Source organism: Lynx rufus, unplaced genomic scaffold, assembly GCF_022079265.1.
Source record: "Lynx rufus isolate CCGP_SWC_20201006 ecotype Redwood Valley unplaced genomic scaffold, mLynRuf1.p SCAF_2, whole genome shotgun sequence".
Classification (NCBI taxonomy): Eukaryota; Metazoa; Chordata; class Mammalia; order Carnivora; family Felidae; genus Lynx; species Lynx rufus.
Genome location: NW_025814834.1, coordinates 200708980 through 200733508, shown reverse-complemented (window position 1 = coordinate 200733508; position 24529 = coordinate 200708980). Strand labels below are relative to the sequence as shown.

The following is a 24529-nucleotide window of genomic DNA, read 5'->3' as shown; positions in this document are numbered from 1 at the left end:
AATTTCACAGCGGAGAAGCCTGGCAACATCAGTGATGAAAAAGAACATCATCCATGAGGGGACAAGTTGAAATTGTGTACTTACCACCTGATAGGATGCAGTGAGAACACAGAGCCATTTCTGTGCTATTCTTGTCAAAGATGCAAAACCTGAATCAACTCATGGAGAAACATCAGGCCCAAATTGAGGGTCATTCTGTAGAATAACTGGCCTGTGATCCTCACAAGGTCAAGATTATGAAAGTCAGGGAGAGATTAAGGAACTGTTCCAGACTGAAGAAGACCAGAGACATGAACTCAGTGACACTCCTGATACTCACTAAGCTGGGCCTTTCTGCTGTACAGAACATAATTTTTTTTAAGCTTATTTATTTTGAGACAGAGAGGGAGAGTGCGAGCAGGGGAGGGGCAGAGAGAGGAAGAGAGAGAGAGAATCCCAAGCAGGCTCCACACTGTCAGTGCACAGCCCAATGCAGGGCTTGAACTCACAAACCCTGAGATCATGACCTGAGCCGAAACCAAGAGTCAGATGCTTAACCAACTGAGCCACTCAGGCGTCCCTGTACAGACCATTTTTTAAACAAATGACTAAGCTTGAGTGGGGTCTGAGGATTAGATAGCAGTAATGTATTAAAATTTATTTTGGGGCACCTGGGTGACTCAGTCAGTTAAGCATTCGACTTCGGCTCAGCTCATGATCTCACAGGCTGTGAGTTTGAGCCCCACGTCGGGCTCTGTGCTCACAGCTCAGAGCCTGGAGCCTGCTTCAGATTCTGTGTCTTCCTCTCGCTCTGCCCCTCCCCTGCTCATGCTCTGTCTCTCTCTGTCTCAAAAATAAATAAAAACATTAAAAAAAAAGAGCTATTCCTGCTTTTGATGGTTGTATTGACGTTACGTAGAAAAATGTCCTTATTTGTAGGAATTACACGTTAAAGTGTTGGGAGAGATGGGTGATCAGGTTGACAGTTTGCTCTCAGTTCAGGAAAATATTATTTGCACTGTAGGTAACTTTTAAGTTTAAGTGTGTTTCAAAAATGTTTATATTAAAAATTTTTCATGCAAACATCAGCCAAATTTCAAATATAAGTATTATTTTCAACTAACAAGGAAATTCATAGCTTTAAAGATCTCTTCTTACTACTTGTCCTTAATATAATTTATTTATTTATATTTTAAAAAATATATTATTATTTAAGTAATCTCTGCACCCAACAGGGGGCTGGAACTCATGACCCCAAGATCAAGAGTCACATGCTCTTCCAACTGAGCCAACCAGGTGCCTCTGCCCTTAATATAATTTTAAAGCATGCTTACTTAGAAAAGCCTTTAACCACATAGTCTGAAACTTAAATCTGTATTTAAATTGACCCTATTAATGTCCCTTAGAGTTGGAGGAATAAAGATAGAGAAGATTTTATCATGATTGCCTCATTTAATGTTTTAAAATTTGCCTTCAAGTTCAAGTGATCAGTTATTTCTCTTTTATGAATTATGTATAAATGTTCCACTGTACCATCATCAGAAACCTAAAGTTGCAATAATAATAAACATTAATATTTTGCAGAGCAGTTTCACAACCATTATCTCATTTTATCCTACTAATCACATTCATTCATTCAGTAAAATAAAAAATTCATTGCCTATCCTAGTCTCTGGAATTAGGTATTATTATGAATCTTCCTTTATAGTTAGAAGATTGAGGGAGACGCCAGGTCACCACTCTCAAGCGCAGGACGCATGATTCCAGCTTGAGTAATGCGACTTGAATCCTGCCTAAAGCCTTCTGCCTTAAAGTCACAACTTGCCTGTGGCTATGTTATCCCTCAGGGCCTATTTCTTCATCACAAAATCAAACAGTTGGACTCTATAATCTTCAAGCTCCAATCCAGCTTCAAAACCCAAAAATTCAAGCCATCGATAATAACAACAATAACGAAAACTATAAAATGATTAGGAGTAACCTTAACTAGAAAAGTATATAACTTATATGGGGTGGGCGGGAGGAACAACCCTGTAAAATTTTCCTGAGCTGTTTTTAGTGACGTGAATATACAGACTTGCACATGTGTTAATTTTCCCACTCTCCTTTTTGTGTGTGTGTTCAAGTTTTAGATCTATTAGTAAATAGAATTCAGGTGTGATGATTTAGTGCTTGTGAAAAAAAGTTTATTTGGGGAGGCTGAGTCATTAACAGAGCTGCATCCTCTCTCCTGAGATTTTGGTGGTTGTTCCAAGGAACCCTTTGTTCTTTTTAATGAGACTAAGGACAGATGGATTTAGAAGAGACTTTTTTCCATTAAATGAATAGGCTACTGCTGCTTTGTATAGTTTAAGGCAGTCCTCCTGGAAGCAGGCATTTACTCGGTTTTTCTTTGGAGGTGTGGCGGCATTATTGTCAGTGTGAAGTCATATTTGATTGGCCTGAATTGTGCAGCACTAGGAGTGATGTCTTTTTCTTCAAAGCTCAACATAACAGCTCATGAGCACTTTTCAAAAGAGGGGAAGGTTATAAAGGAGAAGGAAGGACCATCACAGTGACCATTTAGACAGTGAGACTGATTGTTTTCAAACAGATCTAATTCATTATATGCCTAGTAATGAAGACATCTTAATAACAGAGAAAGCAGCCCCATTATCTACATGCTTCTATTAACCAATTTATTTTGTTTAGATCAGTGGGCAGGACACCATCTGTTACCAGAAATTTTCTTTTCATCAAGCCTGTCCCCATTAAGAGTCGCCAGTTAAGTAACTTCAGCTGCCCTCCTGTTTAATTTCCATAATAATTCAGGAGTACACAGAGAAAAAGGCAGCTAAGAGGATATTGTAAATTGTACCATGCCCTCAGAGGATTTAGTTTGGTCGCCTCCTTGGCAAGAAAAATTAGTGGGAGGAGCTTGTGTGTGTTAGAGAAAAAGGCTGAGGAGAGGGAGGGTAGAATGGATGGTGGAAGCTTTAAGGAAACTGTTAAGCAAGATTTGTTTTAAAACCTTTTTGTTCTAATAGCTTTTTGGTGACTTTGTTTTTCTCTGAGATCTCTTTTACTAAGGCATATTTCAATGATTTAGACACAGGTAGTGATAAGAATCCTTTTCCCTAATATTCTACTTTCAGGACTATGAAATATATCCATGTACATCTTGGTGTATAGATATAGATATAGATATAGATATAGATATAGATATAGATATAGATATGTTTGTGTGTTTATATGAAGTACAACTAATATATGAGTGTTATTATTGTAAATGTTGGCACTGTGATGCTCTATTTTCAATTTTTATTCTACCAAAGGTCCATGACTCCAGCTCAAGCTGACCTGGAATTTCTTGAGAATGCCAAAAAGTTGTCTATGTATGGTGTTGACCTTCATAAAGCAAAGGTAATGATAATTTTGGCCTTTGTTACTGAGCGTGTATCAGACCTCGGTCATATAATACTTGTTACCAACTTGCATCTGGGGTACTATAAAACATTGAAAAAAGATAGTTCTTGTTAGAACTTTAAGTGTATAATTTGAATTGCCCCTTTGCGGCACTTGTACCCCAATGTTCATAGCAGCACTCTCAACAATAGCCAAATTATGGAAAGAGCCTAAATGTCCATCAACTGATGAATGGATAAAGAAATTGTGGTTTATATACACAATGGAATACTACGTGGCAATGAGAAAAAATGAAATATGGCCTTTTGTAGCAACGTGGATGGAACTGGAGAGTGTAATGCTAAGTGAAATAAGCCATACAGAGAAAGACAGATACCATATGGTTTCACTCTTATGTGGATCCTGAGAAACTTAACAGGAACCCATGGGGGAGGGGAAGGAAAAAAAAAAAAAAGAGGTTAGAGTGGGAGAGAGCCAAAGCATAAGAGACTGTTAAAAAACTGAGAACAAACTGAGGGTTGATGGGGGGTGGGAGGGAGGGGAGGGTGGGTGATGGGTATTGAGGAGGGCACCTTTTGGGATGAGCACTGGGTGTTGTATGGAAACCAATTTGTCAATAAATTTCATATATATATTAAAAAAAAAAATGAATTGCCCCTTTGCAATTCCACCGTCAGAATGCCGCTTCACATCTAAGCCCCTCTAAGGATCAAAGGTACAGCACAGAATAGAAGTGATATTTTCCTAAATATTTGAAAATATAGAGATAGCAGCCAACATCACTTACATCAGAATCACCTGGAACATTTATTAAGTGTACAGAGTCTCAAGCTCCTCCCAGATTTACTGAATTGCTTTGAACAAGACGCTAGATCTCCAAGTTTACTAAACATCTCAAATTACGCTCATTCACACCTGAATCACACCTGAGAACCATTGGCTTAAGGTAGTGGTTCTCAAAGGATGGCCTCATAACCAACATTTAGCATCATCTGGGAACTTGTGAGGCACATTTCGGGCCCCATCCCAGACTTACTGAATCAGAAATGCTACACGTGGAGCCCAGCAATCTCTGTCTATAAACTCTTTCTATAAGCTCTCCAGGTGATTCTAGTGCACGTGGGATGAACCACAGGGTTCATTTGGAAACTACTGGGTTAAGAATTGTAAACTTGGGGGGCGCCTGGGTGGCGCAGTTGGTTGAGCGTCCGACTTCGGCCAGGTCACGATCTCGCGGTCCGTGAGTTCGAGCCCCGCATCAGGCTCTGGGCTGATGGCTCGGAGCCTGGAGCCTGTTTCCGATTCTGTGTCTCCCTCTCTCTCTGCCCCTCCCCCGTTCATGCTCTGTCTCTCTCTGTCCCAAAAATAAATAAACGTTGAAAAAAAAAAAAGAATTGTAAACTTGGGCTTTAATGGTTGTTCTGCCTCATATAACCTAACAGAATAAATACTTAAGGGAAGTTCCTTGACTTCTCTCATCTTCAGCTACTGAAATGGCTGGGAGTGGTGAGGGTGTGTGTGTGAGGAGTTTGTGAGGGAATGGGCTCAAGAGATAATATGAAGCTCATTTTTTAATTTTTATTTTTACAATTAAAAAAACTTTTTTTTAATTTTTTTTTTTTTTGAGAGAGAGAGAGAGAGAGCACGAGTGGGGGAAGGGAGAGAAAGATGGAGAGACACAGAATCTGAAGCAGGCTGCAGGCTCTAAGCTGTCAGCACAGAGCCCTATGTGAGGTTTGACTCACAAGATGTGAGATCATGACCTGAGCCGAAGTTGGACGCTTAACCGGCTGAGCCACCCATGTGCCCCAATATGAAGTTCATTTAGAGGAACTTAATAACTAAGATGCATCATGAGGGGACTCAAAACCATGTCCAATGAGAAAGCAAAGGAATACAGATACAAGAGAAAATTTAGGGAAGATGTAACACCGGTCTTTGTGTGTTTGAAGGATAACTGTGTGAAGTAGACATTTCACTATGCCTCCAAATATAAAGCTAGAGCTGGTAAAATGGAAATTACAGGGAAATACTATTCAGCTCGGTTTGACAAATTGCTTAACAGAGCTATTCTAAGATGGAATGGGTTACCTCATTCCATAGCGAGTGTTCTGTCACTGGAGATATTCCAGAATCGGTACAATAATCGCTTGGTAGGAATTTAGAAAAGGACATTCAAATATCTGGTGTGTGATTGGACTAACATGACCTTTCATGCTTCTCCCACCCTGAAAATCTGATATGTAAAGATTTTTCCTTCTTTATTAGAGTCCATTAATTCTAATAAAATTTCATTACATGTTAGTGGTCTTTCTTAAAATGTTGCTCTGGATTGTTTGGGGCTGGGTACTTCTGTGAATCTGTAAAGTAGATGGCAGAAAAATCAGAATTGAAATTGTTTGGTTTTGCTTCTCAATTCTTGCTGCAGGCTGATATCGTTGCTGTAATTATCAGGAATAGATGAAGAAGTCAGACAGCATGTTCCTTTCCCAAATGTTGTAAAGCAAATTGTTTCTCCAAAACATAATTAAGAGAGAGATGTAGTTGTACCCACAGGCTTTAAGAATTTAAGAGGGCATCTTCTGGGAAATTCTCAGTTATATAGTCATTGAGTTTATAATTTTTACTTTTCGGGTTTTTTTTGTACATAACACGTATGCCATTAACATGTTTCTCTATACTCATTTTGGGGAAAGGAGTAGTCAAGAAACATTTGATTCTGGGTTTTGATTACCTATATAAATAGTTGTCTGTAGAGATTTATTCAGGTGAAATTTATTCATTATTAGACAGGGATGATTAATATATATTTAATTTTAAAAAAATTACTAAAGAGGCATATAAATATGTCTTTATCTTATCTCGCTGTTCCTTCTTGACTTTGGGATGATATTTATAATTTAATATACTTAACATCAGTAATTACAAAAGTCTGAGATTCTCCATACTGAGTTTATATAGGAAGAGAACTCCTTTACTTACCATGATTTTTGGATGAGTGGCCACATTATCATAAAAAGAACAAGAATTATAATTGTGCATGCATATTTGGTAGTAGACATAGCCCTCAGCCCTAGCCTCTAGAAGTCATGTGGTCTACTGACTTAAACATACATGTATAGGACATAGGTAGCTACCGTAGCTACCATAGTTATTATTTACTGATTATGATAGTGGCAAGTTTGAGTATTTTAGAACTGGGAGACCAAAATGAGAACGTGAATGTTTACCCTAGAATTCTCATATGCAGACAGGCATGGTAAAAGTAGATTAATGTCTCTTTTTGGATTATTAAGGAACACCTTTTTGGAAGATACAGAAGCTCAGTTTTATGGGAGAAGTGTTATAAAGTTAGATGAGGTGCAAGCCCAATGACATTTCACAATGGCTTTGGGGAGTGGCAGTGGTGGTTATATTGCTCCTTAGAGTAGTTAGTTCCTTCAGTGGGTAAGATGTGTGCATGTCAGTATTTCTTGGACCTGAGAAGAGCGGATGTTCACTCATGGTGGTATAGTAACATTTTTAGTAACATATAGTAACATTTTTATATGGACTGAACAGTCCTGTAGATTATGATTGTTAGGTTGAGCTTTACTTTTTAATGTATGCTTTGTGTTTTTGGTTATTGATATATCAAATAAGAGTCAGCAATGTGTTGAATACTTTGCTGAACACTGAGCTGCAAACACTTTTGTTTTTCAGGACTTGGAGGGAGTGGATATCATCCTAGGTGTCTGCTCTAGTGGCCTTCTGGTTTATAAAGATAAGCTGAGAATTAACCGCTTTCCTTGGCCCAAAGTGCTGAAGATTTCTTACAAACGTAGCAGCTTTTTCATCAAGATTCGACCTGGAGAGGTACATAATTCATGCTTCTTTCCTCCTGAATCAAACATAGACCATGTTGAAAATACCTTTTCATTCCTGTTTTCCTTGTTATGTCATCAAAGAGATCTCTTGGGATACTTGGGTGGCTCAGTAGGTTGAGTGTCTGTCTCTTGATATTGGCTCAGGTCATGAGCCCAGGGATGTGGGATTGAGCCTGGCATTGGGCTCCATGCTAAGCGTGGATCCTGCTTAAGATTCTCCCTCTCTGTCTCTCTCTCTCTTTCTCTCTCTGGCTCTCCCCCACTCACTCTCTCTCTAAATAAAATAAGTAAATAAGCAGTCTCTCTGTAGCTAGCTATTCAGGAGCTGATAATTCTGTTTTCTAAATTAATCAGCCCCATGATGCTTCTTGTCTTCCTCACTACTGATCTTCTGGTTTCTTCTGGATCTTCTGGTTTCTCTTTATGGAAGTAAATATACCATGGCCAAAAGTTAATCTTGGATTGATAAACTTGTTTCTTGTTTACTCTGGGTAAGATCTTGATGGAAAAATATTTATAAATTAAGTATCAGATTTTTAAATGGTGGGGTTAAGATACTCATGTTTTGCACCACCAACACCTTACCTGATGTAATTAAGATTTATTTGTATGTGTAGCTTCTAGTGGTTACTGAGAATGTATTCTATGTCAAGTTATAGATTAAAAAATTTTTTTTAATGTTTATTTTTGAGAGAGAGAGAGAGAGAGACCGAGTGAAAGCAGGGGAGGGGCAGAGAGACACAGAGACATAGAATCTGAAGTAGGCTCCAGGCCCTGAGCTGTCAGCACAGAGCCAGACGCAGTGCTTGAACCCACAAACCATGAGATCATGCCCTGAGCCGAAGTCAGATGCTTAACGGACTGAGCAACTCAGGCACCTCTCAAGTTCTAGATTTTTAATAGAGTTGGATGTTCAACTTTATACCAGACAACTCAGTTATTAGTTGGTGTTCAAGATTCAGGATATACTAATGCTGGCCAAACTTAACTTTTACATTAAAGAGCTATCATGGTACAGTAGAAAATTGTTTAAGTAGGAATTAAATTTTATAAAGTTCTAGCTCCTACTCTGCCTCTACCACCTACTAAACAAAATAACCAGGACAAGTCTATGGCTCAGCTTCCTTATCATTCGAGCGGGATAAAACCTTCTCTCTCTTGACTTGAAGATCACATGAGATGACAGCTATAAAAGCTCGAAATAAGAAAGCAGTGCACTAATGTAATGTGGCGTGTTTTTGTGTGTGTATCACCATCTGCTGGTGAAAAATGGCTCATTATTTTAGCTTGGGAATACTGGATGTACAGCCTTAAAAATCTTGGATAAGCTCAATGAAGCATTTATTTAATACCATAATTATTTACCTGTACCTACCAAAGAACAATCAGTGTCTTCCTTCAAAAATTTCAAATCTAAGAGTCATTCAGTCACCAAATATTTATTGAGGGCTTTCTTTAGGCCAGGCACTATTCTAGGGTCTAGGAATATAATAGTGAATAAAAGAGTTCATCCCTAACCAATCTTACATTTTAATCTCTTTTTTTGCAACGTTTATTCATTTTTTTGAGAGACAGAGACAGAACACAAACGGGGGGAGGGCCAGAGAGAGAGGGAGACACAGAATCCGAAGCAGGCTCCAGGCTCTGAGCTGTGAGCACAGAGCCCGATGCGGGGCTGGAACCCACCAACTGTGAGATCATGACCTGACCCGAAGTTGGACGCTTAACTGACTGAGCTACCCAGGCACCCCACCTGTCTTACATTTAATGTGGGAGGGCAAAAACTTTACACACACACACACACACACACACAAATATGATAAAGGAAATACTTGGGTTTTTTTTAATAACACCTGTATAATACATACTAAAACACAGGATTCTTTTTTTTTTTTCTTAATGTTTTTATTTTATTTTTGAGACAGAGAGAGACAGAACATGAGCAGGGGAGGGGCAGAGAGAGAGGGAGACACAGAATCTGAAGCAGGCTCCAGGCTCTGAGCTGTCAACACAGAGCCCGACAGGGGGCTTGAACTCAGACCGTGAGATCATGACCTGAGCCAAAGTCGGACGCTTAACTGACTGAGCCACCCAGGCGCCCCATAAAACACAGGATTCTTAAGAAAGCATTTAGGAACAAGAGTAGGATTTTGAGAAGTATAGTATTATGTCTACAGTAGATGACCTAGCAGTAACATGGTATAGTAGAAACCGGGAAAATCTGGTTCTGCCACTTATAGCTATGAGACTGAACAAATAACTTCTCTGATCTTAGTTTCTTCATGTGTAAAAATATAGATGACACTATTTAATCATAGTGTTATTGGCAATAATAGGCACTAAAAATGTCAGTTTCTTTTCCATCTTGTAAAGTATGCTTAAGGTAGAAACAAAGAGGCAAAAGACTAGCAGGACAGTGTTTCTAGTATCCTTGGCAGGCTATGGTTTGCTTCAAAGAAGTATTCAGATAAACTAGTGGTCAATCAAAGGAAAAAGAAGACATTTAATAATTCAGGAATCTGGTTTGAGCCAAAATCTTAAGCTTCTATTACTAATAATAATTGCATAATAATATTGGTTGATTGGAGAAATCATCTGCTATCCCATTCCCTGGTCATATAGTAGTAGAAGTATCCCAAATGCAGACAGTGACTAAGGAAGAATAAGTAGTCTGGTAGTCTGGACAATCAAAAGGTGACATAATTATGTCTCAGAAAAGTGTACAGTGTGTGTGTGTGTGTGTGTGTGTGTGCGTGTCTGTGTGTGTCTGTGTGTCTGTGTCTGTGGGGGGAATGGGTGCTGAATAAAATAAGATGCATAAATTATATAAGATGCATTCCCTGGCTTCCCTGCTGTTGAAAAAGCCCTGAGTACATTTCTGTTGGTAAGTAGAAAAAATTTTGAAATGATACTTTATGTTTTGAAACCAGTAACATTCTTTTATTCACAGTGTCCTCTTCTGTAACACCGTATTTCTGATATTGTATCACTTTAGTAAAATAATCATGTTTCATGTTTATTCATGTTTTTATAGCAAGAGCAATATGAAAGTACCATTGGATTCAAACTTCCCAGTTACCGAGCAGCTAAGAAATTATGGAAAGTCTGTGTAGAGCATCACACATTTTTCAGGTATTGTTCTCACTTAAGTATTTTTCAAGGATAAGTTATGCATGTTTCTATTTTAAACCTGCTATTGAAATTCCCTTCTTTGTATGTCTGGCATTCTTTTATTTAGCTCAGGTGAGATCATCTTAAGCGAGACAAAATAAATCCACTTCTCTTCCCTTGGGTTGAAAAACATGCCTCAACATTCCCAAAGCACCTTTCTGTGTATGATGGAAGGAGAAAAGAAGTGAGAAAAAGGAATCTGTATTTATTAGGGGCTCTGTGATCATCTTAACTGGAGCTAAACTAAATGCAGTCTGTCAGGAAGAAGTACCCTGACCTACCTCCACATGGAATTTCTTTAAGCAATGCTTAACTACTTTCTGTGGGGCTGTTCTATTAAAAGGTGAAAGGTAGGAAGCTGATCATTATCTTGGCTCTAATCAACCCCAGAAAAGAAGTACAGAGAACCATCTTTAAAGCCCAGTTGTATCAGATAATCAGAAGATGGGAGAAAGTTTAATCTGCTTTACTCTTCAAGAGGCTACATCATTAACCCCTTGTAGTCATTTACCAAACATTTTCTGTGTGCTTACCCTTTGTATAGGCACTGTAGTAGGCATTGAGAATATACCACAAGATAGTTCTAGTCCCTGTCCTGAGGGAACAGTCTAGCAGAGAAGACAGACCTTAGACAAGTATTTACCTGCATTGAAAGGAGAGTCAGCTAGGGGTGCCTGGGTGGCTCAGTCAGTTAAACATCTGACTCTGGATTTTGGCTCTGGTCATGATCTCACAATTTGTGAGACTGAGCCCCGAGTCAGGCTCTGTGTGCTATCAGCACGGGATTCTTTCACTCACTCTCTCTCTCTGCCCTTCCCCCGCTTCCCTTCTCCCCCTCTCACCCTGTGTGTCTCAAAAATAAATAAATAAACTTACAAAAAGAAAGAAAGAAAGGAGAGCCAGCTAGTTTTGTCCCTTTGCCTTTTATTTATTTTTTTTTTAATTTTTTTTTCAACGTTTATTTATTTTTGGGACAGAGAGAGACAGAGCGGGGGAGGGGCAGAGAGAGAGGGAGACACAGAATCAGAAACAGGCTCCGGGCTCTGAGCCATCAGCCCAGAGCCCGACGCGGGGCTCGAACTCACGGACCGCGAGATCGTGACCTGGCTGAAGTCGGACGCTTAACCGACTGCGCCACCCAGTCGCCCCCCTTTGCCTTTTAAAGAAAATGTTATTATGTGAAACTGCATACATAGTAAAGAAAGTGGTATAATGAACTGCCCTTGTACCTACCTTTGGATCTATCACCCAGCCTAAATATTATCACCTCAAGGCCATTCTTGTTTCATCTATATCCCCCCTACGCATTCCTTCCCACTCCCTTCCAGAGTATTTTGAAGCAAATCCCAGATTTTATGTCAGCTGGCTCTTTATGAATGGCTTTTAAGAGAGATGACCATGATATCTTCTACTTCTGTTTGTATGTTCATATCATACTTAGCACCATAGCACACTGGACAGGAAGAAAAATCAGGGAAAAGAACATTTTAATTCTCAGTGCAGGATAAACATAAAGATTCACTTCATAACCAATTAAGGAATTTTAATTATTGGCATTGAAATATTTCCCTATGTTCTTATCATCCTCTTCTTTAAAATCAAACCAAGAAAATAGAGTTTTTAAAAAGGGTAAGGGTGAAAAGGAGTTTTTTGAATGTTTCATATTTATGGTATAGACTTCAGCTAGAGCCAAAGTGTTTACTTGTAGGACAGCATATTTAGATCTGTTTTATCAAAATAAGAGAATATATTAATATGTGATGCCTCAGCAAACAAAAGGAAGTAAATATTTGCTGAATTAAAATAAACTATCCCAGGGGCGCCTGGGTGGCGCAGTCGGTTAAGCGTCCGACTTCAGCCAGGTCACGATCTCGCGGTCCGTGAGTTCGAGCCCCGCGTCAGGCTCTGGGCTGATGGCTCAGAGCCTGGAGCCTGTTTCCGATTCTGTGTCTCCCTCTCTCTCTGCCCCTCCCCCGTTCATGCTCTGTCTCTGTCTCAAAAATAAATAAACGTTAAAAAAAAAAATTAAAAAAAAAAAATAATAAACTATCCCAAAGGGAAGAAGTACTCTCTTTTTGGTAGTATTTGATATAACAATTTATATATTTATTCAGCAAACATTTATTGAGTGGCAAATTCATGCCAGGCACTATGCCAGGAGTGAAAACACAAAGGTAAATAAACCATAGTCTTTATTCTTTACCCATAGAGAGCCCAGAGCCTTGTAGTGGAGACCAGCACATAAATAGATTGTTTCAGTTCAGTGTAGTAAATGTCCTGGCAAAAGAGATTATAGGGGTGTAACGTAGAAAGAAGATGGGGTTCCTAACTGTGTTAAATGCACCAAATAACCTATTTAATGGGTTCATAGGCACTAACTGAATTCGGAGTGCATTTGACAAAATTATTATTTTGTATTTTTCAACAGTTTTTAAAGTGTATTTATTTATTGAGGAGGGGAGGGGCAGAGAAGCGGAGAGAGAGCATCCCAAGCAGGCTTTGCACTGATGTGGGGCTCAAACCCATGAACCATGAGATCATGAACTGAGCCCAAGTCAAGAGTCAGATGCTTAACCAACTGAGCCACCCAGGTACCCTGACAAAATTATTATTTTAATAGAATGGAAAAAGTACTCTGGGCTTGGACCCCGTTGCTGCCCAACCTCTTAATAGCTATGTGATCTTAAAACAGTAACTTCTTTTTGAAAGTTCAGTTTCTTGTATCTGTAAAGTGGTGAAAATATTACAGTGCTATAAAAGCATTTTGAAACCATAAAGCCCTATCTATAGGGATATATGATGATATTATTAATATAGGCCTCAATTAAATTATACATGTTGCTTTGAGAAATGATGTAGAATTAAAATAATGATTGCTTGATTAGAACTCCGTCTTAGTAACTGTAAGGAAACTATGAGATTAATTCATGATTTCTTTAATCTCACAGTCTCATTAGAGAGAAATAATATGTATAATTATGTTTTTCTCCCTCTCTAGACTGACATCTACAGACACCATTCCTAAAAGCAAATTTCTTGCCCTGGGATCCAAATTTCGATACAGTGGCCGGACTCAGGCTCAGACCAGGCAAGCTAGTGCTCTGATTGACAGGCCTGCTCCACACTTTGAGCGTACAGCAAGCAAACGGGCATCCCGGAGCCTTGATGGAGGTTGGTATTGAATATTAATGATTTCCTGTGATCCTAACTCATTAGGGAGAGATAAAAGAAGTACAGTTGTCTGTAAGGGAGCCAAATGAAAAGAATCTCAGTGGTAAGTGAAATGGATCTTACTAATTGTCTGTTTCAGTGGGCTCATCTTAAGAAAAGTAGAACCATAGTTCAGAGAGATTAGTAACTAGATCAAGGTTCCACTGCTAGGTAGTAGTGGATAAACACCATTAGAATTAGGATTCAGAATATTTACCACAGAGTGAACACCTAATGTAGTATACTGAACTAAAACCCTCTTGAATGTTTTGAAATAGTTATTTTTTCAAGTAGGAAAGAGGAAAAGCATCTCACTCACTAGAGCGGTCATGTAAAATGTTTAGATCATTTGTCATGTGGCAGTTAGAGATAGAAAAAGCAGTTGTGTTATTGGAGTCTCTAAATTTTGTTTAAACAGGAAATAGATAAGTTTCATGATTGTATATACAACAGAAGATCTTTCTGAATTTTTCTTAGTCTCAAGGATTGAGAGTATTACTGAAATAAAGTAATAAGTCATATTCAGTATGTGGCTAATAAAAATTTCAGAAGGCAATAACCAAAGTAGAGTATTATTGATTATATTTATTAAGGACTCACCAAGACCCAGCTCTATGATATCCGCTGTAAAAGCAAGGTGCATGTTACAGAAGTTAAAGGTTTGGGTTCTGGAATCAGATAGCCCTGGTTCCAAGCTCAACCCCTGCATTTATGATCTATCTTCTGGGTCAAGTTACTTAATCTCCATGCCTTGGGTTTCCCATTTATAAAATGGGCATGACAATAATATAATTGTACCTCAAAGAGTTTTCATGAAGAATAAATCAGATGATGTATATATGGTGCTTAGCACAATGGCTGGCACTTAATAAGTGACCACAAAATATTAGGTATCATTAAGATATTGTTAATTTTCTGGCCACAGCATTATTACTTTGTTTTATATCATCCAAAATTATGCTGCCATATTTTGATTTATTGCACGCTGGGAACATATATCAGAGACACCTTGCTCAGTTTAAGAGTGTCACACTTGGAAAAGAGATGACCCAAGCAGAACTTTTATGCTTCCACAGTGCAAGTCATACTTCTTTCTTTCTGATGTTTCTCTACTGTCCTGAGTTTGAAGGGGCCGTTTTAATAGTAACAGAACAAGGCAGATTGCAGGCTTTGTCTTCTTCAGTCATCATGGCAACATTTGGAATCTGGCTCAAAAATTAAATAACTTTTCTTAAGATAGGATAGCTAATAAGTGGATTGGGGTACATACTGGTTTGACTCCAAAACCCATGTTCTTTCAGATACTTACTCACTTATTCCTTTGTTCAGTAACTTTTTACATTTCCTACGTGTCAGGTATTGTTCTAGTCAATGGAGATAAAGCTGTGAACATACAAACATGGTCTCTGCCCTCACACGGCTTACATTCTCTGGGTAGAAACAAAGATAAAACAGTATCAGATAGTGATAAGTGCTATGAAGAAAATAAAAATAAAAGAGACTGATGGGATAAAGAGTACCTGAGGATGCGAGACACTGGAAGGCTGTTTGAGATTGAGCGGTTTGTATCTAAATGTAAATTTAGAAGGTTACTCTGAGGAGCTTCATTTGAACTGAGACCTGAATTATGAGAAGGAGCCCGCCATCCCAAAACCCAGGGGAAGAACATTCTCAAAGAGGGAGTAACAAGTACAAAGATCTGCAGGTAGGAATGAGCTTGGCATGGGTCTAGATCAGTGCTGTCCCATAGAACTTTGTGTACCGATGGAAGTCCATTTGGTGATGTCCAGTTTAGTGACCTATGGCCACATATGGCCAATTGTGAACTTGAAATGTGGCTAAGTTACTAAGGAACTGAATTTTAATTCAGTTTACATTTAAATAGCCATATGTGGCTAGTGGCTCCCATATTAGACAGCACCGGTCTAGATCCTAGTAAATGGAAGGGAAAGGAGTAAAAACAGTAAGTAAGGTCAGGGGTGCCTGGGCGGCTCAGTCAGTTAAGCGTCCAACTCTTGATCTCAGCTCAGGTCTGATCTCAGGGATCAAGGTTTTGATCTCAGGGTCAAGTCTTTTTTTTTTTTTTTTAATTTATTTTGTGAGAGAGAGAGTGAGCATGCTCATATGCACGTGGCGGGAGGGGCAGAGAGAGAGGGAGATAGAGAATCCCAAGCAGGCTCCACACTGTCAGCGTAGAGCCCCACATGGGGCTCAAAGCCACAAACTGTGAGAGTTGATGCTTAACTGACTGAGCCACCCAGGTGTCCCTCGGGGTCAGGTCTTGACCTCAGGGTCATGAGTTGGGCTCGGTGCTGGGTGTGGACCCTACTTCAGAAAAAAAAATAATGAGGTCAGAGAAGTAAGTGGAAGGGGCCAGATTGTCTAAGGCCTTATAGGCCATTAAAGAGTTTAGATTTTATTTTAGTTACAATAGAAAGCTATTAGAGGGCATGATGTGATCTGATTTTCCATTTTTAAAAGACCATTTTGACTGCTGGGTGAATGCTCCATCGAAGGGGCAGTAAAGCAGAAGCATGGTGAAGTCTGTTGCAGGATCTGGGTGAGAGATGATGACAGCTGGGGCTTAAGTATTGGCAATGAAGAAGGGGAAAAGTGGTCAGAGATACATTTTGGAGGTAGGCCTGACAGAATTACTGATAAATTAAGTGTCGGAAATGGCAAGGAAAAGAAAATCAAGATTTATTCCTAGGTTTGATCATTTAGTACAATGGGAAAGTCTGAGAGAGAAGCACAGTTGGGGATATGGAAAATCAAAACTTCTGTTTTAGGCATGTTAAGTTTTAAATATGATCACTCAATCCTTATGTCTGCCATATTTATATAACACCATCAGGCGTCTCCTTCTTTGTCGAGTAAAGTATCCTACCTCCAGTTTACCTTGAATTTGGGGAGCTATTATTTTTGTTTGTTTGTTTTTATCCCTAATTTTCAGTGAAAACACTGAGGTTGGAAAGTTTAAGTGACTCGTTCAGTGTCTCACAGATAGTAAATTGCAAAGCTGGGACAAAAACCTGTTTGTCTGATACCGTATCCCATGGCTTTTTCCACCAAATAGAAATTCTTCGTTGTTTAGATACTATGTCTGATGTATCGTCTCTTTGTAATAGCAAAAATAACCAAAGATTCAAGTATTCATGAGTTTTGGTATCTTGAACAATTTAGAAAGCTTTACTTATAGAGAGATTTATGTTACTTTTAGAAATCACATCCTGTCTCTGTTTTTTTTCTAGCTATAGAGATGTCACAGTTCAAGACTTTAAAAAATCTTGATGTCTCTATTGACTAACATTAGCTAGTTCTTATTAAATTATACTCTATGTTTTTAGGGGGGTAACTCTCAAAAACTATGTCTTCAAAATGCTGTAGTACTGGTTGAGATTCCAAAACTAAAGCATGTAAGACAGTTCTAAAGGAAGATAGCTTTGGTGGCCTGACCATTAGTATCACAGAGTTTTGGGACTGGGAAACAATTTTTGGAAATAATTTATTGCAGCCACCTAATTTTACAGAAGCGAGCCTAAAAAGTAATTTCTCCAAAGTACGTGTATCCTAAGTACAAACTTAGAATAGAATCCTGTACATTTTCTGGTCAGTCCCTTTTTACCTTCATATATCCCATGATGCTTTCTTTGTATCTTTACATCCTGAGAATTTTTTTTTTAAGATGCACAACTACATCTTAAATCATCAAGATGACTGGTCTTGATAATTACCACAATTCTTGTTACATTGTAAGTGCTTAATAAATGAATGTTGAAAATAAGATTGTTAATTTTTCCTGTTGAGTTGAATGTGAGCAGAATTTTATGCTCTACTTTCTATTTGATGTTTTAAGTGCATTAGAATATCCTATTACAACTGTTGTCCCTCTCTTTAATTTTTTCCACTTGGGAGAAAAGTATTGTTGTTTTATTTTTCAAACCTTCACTCAAATCCTGATGACTAATGAAGTTAAATACCTTTTCATAGTTTATAGGTCATTTGTATATCATCGTTTCTGGAGTGCCTGTTCAAATTTTTTGCTCATATTTTTATTGTGCTGTCTGTCTTACTAGTTTATAGGAGTTCTTAATCCATGTCTCACTCCCAATCTCAGGGAGAAAGCATCAGTATTTCATAATTAAGTATGATGTTTGTTCTAGGGTTTGTTAGCTACCCATTATCTGATAAGGAAGTTTTCTTTTATTCCTAGTTTCCTGAGAGTTTTTATCATAAACGAATGGTGACTTTTAATTCATTGGTTAATGTACATTTGACCTTTGAAAAACTTGATTTTGAACTGCATGGGTCTACCTACAAGCAGATTTTTTTGATAAATATAACATAGTGCTATCAATGTATTTTCTCATCCTCACGATTATCTTAATAATATTCTTTTCTCTAGCTTACTTTATTGTAAGAATACAATATATAATATTTGTAACATATAAAATATGTGTTAATCAACTGTTTGTGTTATCAGTAAGGCTTCCAGTCAACAGTGGACTATAGTAATTAAGTTTTGGGGGAATTAAAAGTTATATACAGATTTTTAACTGCATGGAGGGGTTGGTGTCTCTAACACCTATGTTGTTCAAGGGTCAGCTGTAATAATATGATTTTTCTCCTTCTCTGTATTAAGTGGTAGATTACACTGATTAATTTTCAGTCATTAAACCAACTTTACATTCTTGGAGTAAATGCAATTTGATTATGTTTTTCTTACTATATTATTTTAGAATTTTTGTAACTATTTTTGTAAGAGAGAGAAGACTGTCATTTTCTTTTTTCGTGATGTTGTCAGGTTTTAGTATCAAGTTTATGCTGGCCTCCTAAATCTCTTCAAAAAACTAACTTTTGGGTTTTTTTTTATACTATAAATATTCTAATTTAATTTATGCCAGTTAATATCTTCATTATTTTCTATCTTATTGAACTGTTGTTTTTCATTTCTTGAAATGGATACCCTTTGCTGTTCATTATTTCTTACAACCTAACCTTAGAATTTAAGTGACTTGCCTAAGGTCACATAGCAACAAAATTAGTAGAGTCTAGGACTGTTCTCCCAGACCCATGTTTTTACTCTTCACCATGACAGCTTTTTTTTTTTTTTTTTTAGAAGAAAGAGAATAGGGGCGCCTGGGTGGCACAGTCGGTTAAGCGTCTGACTTCAGCCAGGTCACGATCTCGCGGTCCGAGAGTTCGAGCCCCACATCAGGCTCTGGGCTGATGGCTCGGAGCCTGGAGCCTGTTTCCGATTCTGTGTCTCCCTCTCTCTCTGCCCCTCCCCCGTTCATGCTCTGTCTCTCTCTGTCCCAAAAATAAATAAACGTTGAAAAAAAAAAAAAGAAGAAAGAGAATAAAAAATAGTAATAATCATTGAGTGCTTAGTATGTTCCAGGCACTGTTCTAAATATTTTACATATGGTAGTATCTTTTAAGCCTCTGAATTACATATAAACCAAATAAGACAATTTTTTTAGTTTTGTTTCCAAGTGTCTTTTTTTTTTCTCTGTGTGCTGTCTTCTCAGTACAAGAATTAGAAACAGGTCTATGGAAACTAATTTTCCCTCTTTTTCCTAGATCCTTCTAGGAATCTTGAGAGAGAGATTTTCCCTGTTAGACCCCTCCATATATATGTATATATATGCCTCTAAGCTGGAGATGGAAACTTTTACAAGAATTGTTTTATAAGGGACCTCACTTTAATGATATGAATGAACGCTCCCTTTTCTGTTATATCTGGTGTTCAGAGCATCTGCTTCACCAGCTGAAGAGCTAAAATTGGTTCAGATCCCAGTTTATACGTTAGAATAGTAAGTCATAAGGATAGCTAATAATGATAACAAGGCATTCAGCTTATATTTTTGTTCCACCTTTTGCTTTTCACACCATTTCCATATATCCTAATTAGTACCAACAACCTAATGAACAAGAAGCATTTAGGAATTCTTGGTTTAATCATGAGGAAACTGGGCACAGAAAAGGTTATAACTTGCTAGGGTCGTTTAACTATAGTTCATCCATTCAGTGGGTCGTGGTTGCAGTGATTCTTGCCAGGGGGTACACCGGTATCATCTTTAGAGCTTTAAAGCAAAACAAGTGCCCAGGCCTTACTTTGAGATCCCTCATCTGTCTGTGGTGGACTTGAGCATCAACTGTTTGTTTGGGTTTTTTTAATGTTTATCTATTTTGAGATAGAGAGAGAAAGAGTGTGTGTGTGTGTGTGTGTGTGTGTGTGTGCGCGCGTGCGCGCGTGTGCGCATGCAGGGGGAGGGGCAGACGGGGGGGGGGGGGAGAGAATCCCAAGCAGGCTCCACGTTGATCACACAGCGCTCAATCCCACAGACCGCAAAATCATGACTTGAGCCAAAATCAAGAGTCTGACGCTTAAGCAACTGAGCCACCCATGTACCCCCAGCTGCATTTTTTTTTGTTTTTCAAGATCTGCAGCTGATTTATGTGGGCCCTCTGATAATGAAACCACTGATCCACTCCATACCTATTGTGCCTATACCATACTAACAGAAATTGTGCTAGTAAGTAACAGAGCTAGATCTAAAATTTAAGTTTCCTTTTATTCGATATGATAGTTTTGAGTTTTACTTTTCACTATTCTAATATATAACTGTCCCTAAGTTTCTGTTGTTTTTAAACAAGAACAATATAATACTAGAATTAATGGGTCCATAAGATTATCACAACACTCTTCTTTGTCTAGACATTCAGAAATGGGAAGTAATTGAATTTTTAAAGTTAAGTGTTCTCTATATATGCACCTAAATCTTAAAATAGCTAACAAATGAATTCACAAAACTGAAGAGCCAAAACATCTTAAAAAGTAATCACTACCCCCAATAGTGTAGATATAGTAAAAAGTATTGGATTGTACAACTGAATGGATGAATTATATGGTATGTGAAGTATATCTCAATAAAGATGTTTAAAAAAAACAACAACCAGAGTCACTACCATGATTCTTAGTTGCAATCCATACTTTGTAGCCTTTTTAAAAATGTTTATTTATTTATTTATTTATTTGTTTGTTTGTTTGTTTGTTTATTGAGAGACAGCCTGAGCGGGGGAGGGGCAGAGAGAGAGGCAGACACAGAATCTGAAGCGGCCAGCAGGCTCTGAGCTGCGGGGCTCAAACTCATGAACCATGAGCTTGTGACCTGAGCCAAAGTCAGACACTTTAACCGACTGAGCCACCCAGGTGCCCCTGTAGCCTTCTTATTGAGAAAAGGAAAGAAATTTGCCTCTCTCCAGGGCTCCCAGGTGATATCTTCCACTTGAATTTCCTATCAGTGTGTGCATAATTAATTTTTGCCCTACATACTGTTGAAATATTAACCCATGACAAAGAAATATAAGGACTTAGAGATATGACATTAAAAGTTATTGATATTTAGCATTTTGAAAGTATTTTTTATGTCCATTGAGTATGCCTTCCCTAACTGTCCTATAGAGTTAATATCTTCCACATTTTACAAATGATGAAACTTTATGCCTCTGTTTCTAACTGCCAGTTTCCACACTTATACCTACTTTTCCATAGACGGTACAGATTGCCAGGGCTAGGAATACTGAAGACATAAATCATTTGGCTCTGCAGTATTAGTATTGGATTAAAACCAAATGCAAGTGGCAAAATAACACATGGTGAAAGCATGGGCTATGTTTCTATGATGCCAGGCAGAGTGGAATTAATTCTTTGAGAGGAGGTGTGAATACACATGTATAATGATAGTTTAACACAACTGTGAGCAAAATATTTTGTCACATTCCCCTGTGTTGTTAGATTTGGTCTGCCATCTGCCATTCTTGCATTGAGTAGTTTAGAGCACCCATGAGTACCAAGGACTTGAAAGAGGCCACAGAGTTTTCACTGGAGGGAAGACAGATGATTCTTACATTTCTACTGTTTTTCCTAAGTATTATCTGAGGAATGATTTCTTTCACTGGAGATCATTACAGGGTAACAAGCATTTTTTTTCTTGGTGTTGTATGTGTAAGGTAGTTGTGAATTCCAGTTTTTTATCTGTTCTGATTCATGGAATTCCTTTGTTTTGGCTAATATATACTGCCTATCAATCTAAGGTTATCACGATAAATTCAGTATATTCAGTTTAAGAAAGCAGAAGGAAGTGTACAATAAAAATTGTAAGTATTTCTGGGGCACCTTGGTAGCTCAGTCAGGTGTTTGACTCTGGCTCAGGTCATGATCTCACGGTTCAAGAGTTTGAGTCCCATTTCAGGCTCTCTGCTGTCAGCGCAGTCTGCTTCATATCCCCTGTCTCCCTCTCTCTCTGCCCCTCCCCCACTTGTGTGGTGTGTGTGTGTGTGTGTGTGTGTGTGTGTGTGTGTGTACACACGTACGCATGCATGCACGCACTCTTTTGAATGAACATTAAAAATTTTTTTTAATTGTAAGGATCCCATGCAAAATAATTAAAATTCAAAAGTCTCAGTACATAAAGGATAATGATCTGTCATCAGAAATATTAAATCCTGTGGAAACACACTTCATTCCTAGACACTGCCAGATAAATGAGGTTTACTACAAAGTATGTATAGGTTTTCTTTTAGTCCCTGAAAGAATGAAGATAAAAAAATCATAAAAAGAGTATGAGTAGTTGTTTTTGAAGTAAGTGATCGGAAACTTAGATACTAATAGTCCAAACCAGAACAACTATTAACTCTGGAAAGCTCAAGCTTTTGTCATAAGCCTGTATTGCATATACTCTCTAAAAGAGTCTATATATGGCCTTTTCCCTAAGTCAAGGTTTCTTACCCTCAGCAACCTTGGCCTGTACACACTACCAGGGACCCCCTACTACCTCTCTCCCCAGTTGTGACAATCAAAAATGTCTCCAGATGTTCCCAAATATTCTCTGGGGGACAAAATCACCCCTGGTTGAGAACCACTGCCCTGGATATATTAGAGAAGAGAAACTATAACACAAATTGATAAGATTCTGAGAGAGGGTAGGACAGAACTCAAAAGGTTGATTTTTATTTTTTTAAGGACTAAAGACCAAAGGTTTTGAATTCATACTATTTTAATCAAGTGACTTATTAAAAAGGAAAGTGTCTGGTTCAAAGATTTGCCCTTAAACAAGCATCAAAAAGTGTGCATGTCTTACCAGAAGATCAGTTTATCAGGTTATTTTGTATGCATTCCAAGCAGGATTTACAGAAGAAATCAGACTTGATCCTTCTTTCTTGGAATATGTATTTTAGGTTTCTAAAATCACTTGTAAGTAAATGTATCTTTTAAAAGACATTTCTTTTTTTTTTTTTTGAATGTGTATTTATTTTTGAGAGAGTGAGAGTGTGAGTTGGGGAGGGGCAGAGAGAGAGACACACACAGAATCCAAAGTAGGTTCCAGCTTCGGAGCTGTCAGCACAGAGCCCAACGCAGGGCTTGAACTCACAAGCCTTGAGATCATGACCTGAGCTGAAGTTGGACACTTAACCAACTGAGACACCCAGGCACCCCTAAATAAATGGATCTTTATTTCAAAAAGTCTTCATGAAAGGAGTCAGACTTAATTAACCCTTTGCTTAACAAGGTTAAACAATCTTGCTAACTTTTTAACAAAGAGAGTTTTTAATTTTCTTATTTTGATACCCCCTTATGGGCCACGATAGCACAGTTTAGCTTTTCTGTTTTTGCTTTTTTATTGCCATCAGTTACCCGGCAGAGCACTGATGATTTATTTTATACCTTCTGTATGATAGCCCACTGGACACTGTGTCCTCGATTCACAATTGTTTTACCTGGTGACTTTGAAGTAGTACAGTGACTCTTGCCTTCACTGATTCTTTCCTTTTTCCTTTCTCACATAGCAGCGGCTGTTGATTCAGACAGAAGTCCTCGGCCCACTTCTGCACCAGCCATTGCTCAGAGTCAGGTCACAGAAGGCAGTGTGCCAGATGCATCTGTCAAAAAAACAGTGGTCTCTAAAGCACAGAAGGACACAGTGAAGTTTGAAGTGAAAAAGGAAGAAGAGCCACCGGAGCAAGCTGAGCCAGAGCCCACAGAAGTGTGGAAGGTATGCCATAAGTCCCAAATATCCAGCTCATTCACTTTCTGATTCAGACGGATTAACTCCTTGACCAGGAAGGTTTTCAAAGCACCGATTCTTGTACAATTCTAACAAAGTGATTTCTTCTTTACTCTTTCTGGAAAAAAGTATTCCCCATGAACCTGTAAAATATTTTCATAGAATGATGTCATGAAAACTAAGCCATCCGAGAAGTTTTCAGGTGACCTACCTACACCTAACTTATATCTAAAACAAAACAAAACAAAACAAAACAAAACAACAACAAAACGCATCTAGAAAGCACATCAGCACTGTGATCATCTGCTTTTAAAAATAATTTTTACTCATCCAGAAAGAATCTTCACATTCTTTTTTAAGAGTAAGTTCTGCTAGGACAAATTGAGGTTTGCTGGAGGGGTGGGGAGGGGGGAGGCTAAAAGGGGAAGGGAGGACACTTGTTGGGATGAACACTGGGTGTTATACATAGGGGATGAATCACTGGAATCTACTCCTGAAATCATTATTGGACTATATTCTAACTAAATTGGATTAAAAAAAAAAAAAAAGAGTATGCTCTAATAGGATTAAAATATAACTTGATTCCCTAAGAGGAATATGTGTGCAACATACCCAGAGAATATCCTAGTATTGCCTAAAGCATATCTATATGGTTGTTCAAATCAAATTGCTTACAAAAAGGGGAAGATTCTTATGTAGGAGAGGTTATGCCACTGAGTTGCTTACAGTTCTGAGTTGATTGTACTCACAGTCACTGATCTTGTTTAAAAATCACCAATTAGCAGATTTCCCAGTACTAACCGTAAATGGACTGATCTTTTATGTGTT

The 24529-nt window shown here is 38.2% G+C and overlaps 1 protein-coding gene across 9 annotated transcripts in view; it reads left to right on the top strand.

Moving 5' to 3' along the window:
• Positions 1-24529, top strand: part of EPB41 (erythrocyte membrane protein band 4.1) — a 199173-nt gene that overhangs the window by 126099 nt on the left and 48545 nt on the right. For 7 of the 9 annotated variants that reach the window (XM_047085149.1, XM_047085148.1, XM_047085140.1 and 4 more), the window contains 5 exons: positions 3294-3381; positions 7087-7239; positions 10285-10382; positions 13420-13592; positions 23484-23689. In XM_047085149.1, the coding sequence (XP_046941105.1) occupies positions 3294-3381; positions 7087-7239; positions 10285-10382; positions 13420-13592; positions 23484-23689 (718 nt within the window). The remainder of the gene's footprint in view (positions 1-3293; positions 3382-7086; positions 7240-10284; positions 10383-13419; positions 13593-23483; positions 23690-24529) is intronic. The other 2 variants (XM_047085141.1, XM_047085147.1) reach the window with 1 other exon arrangement.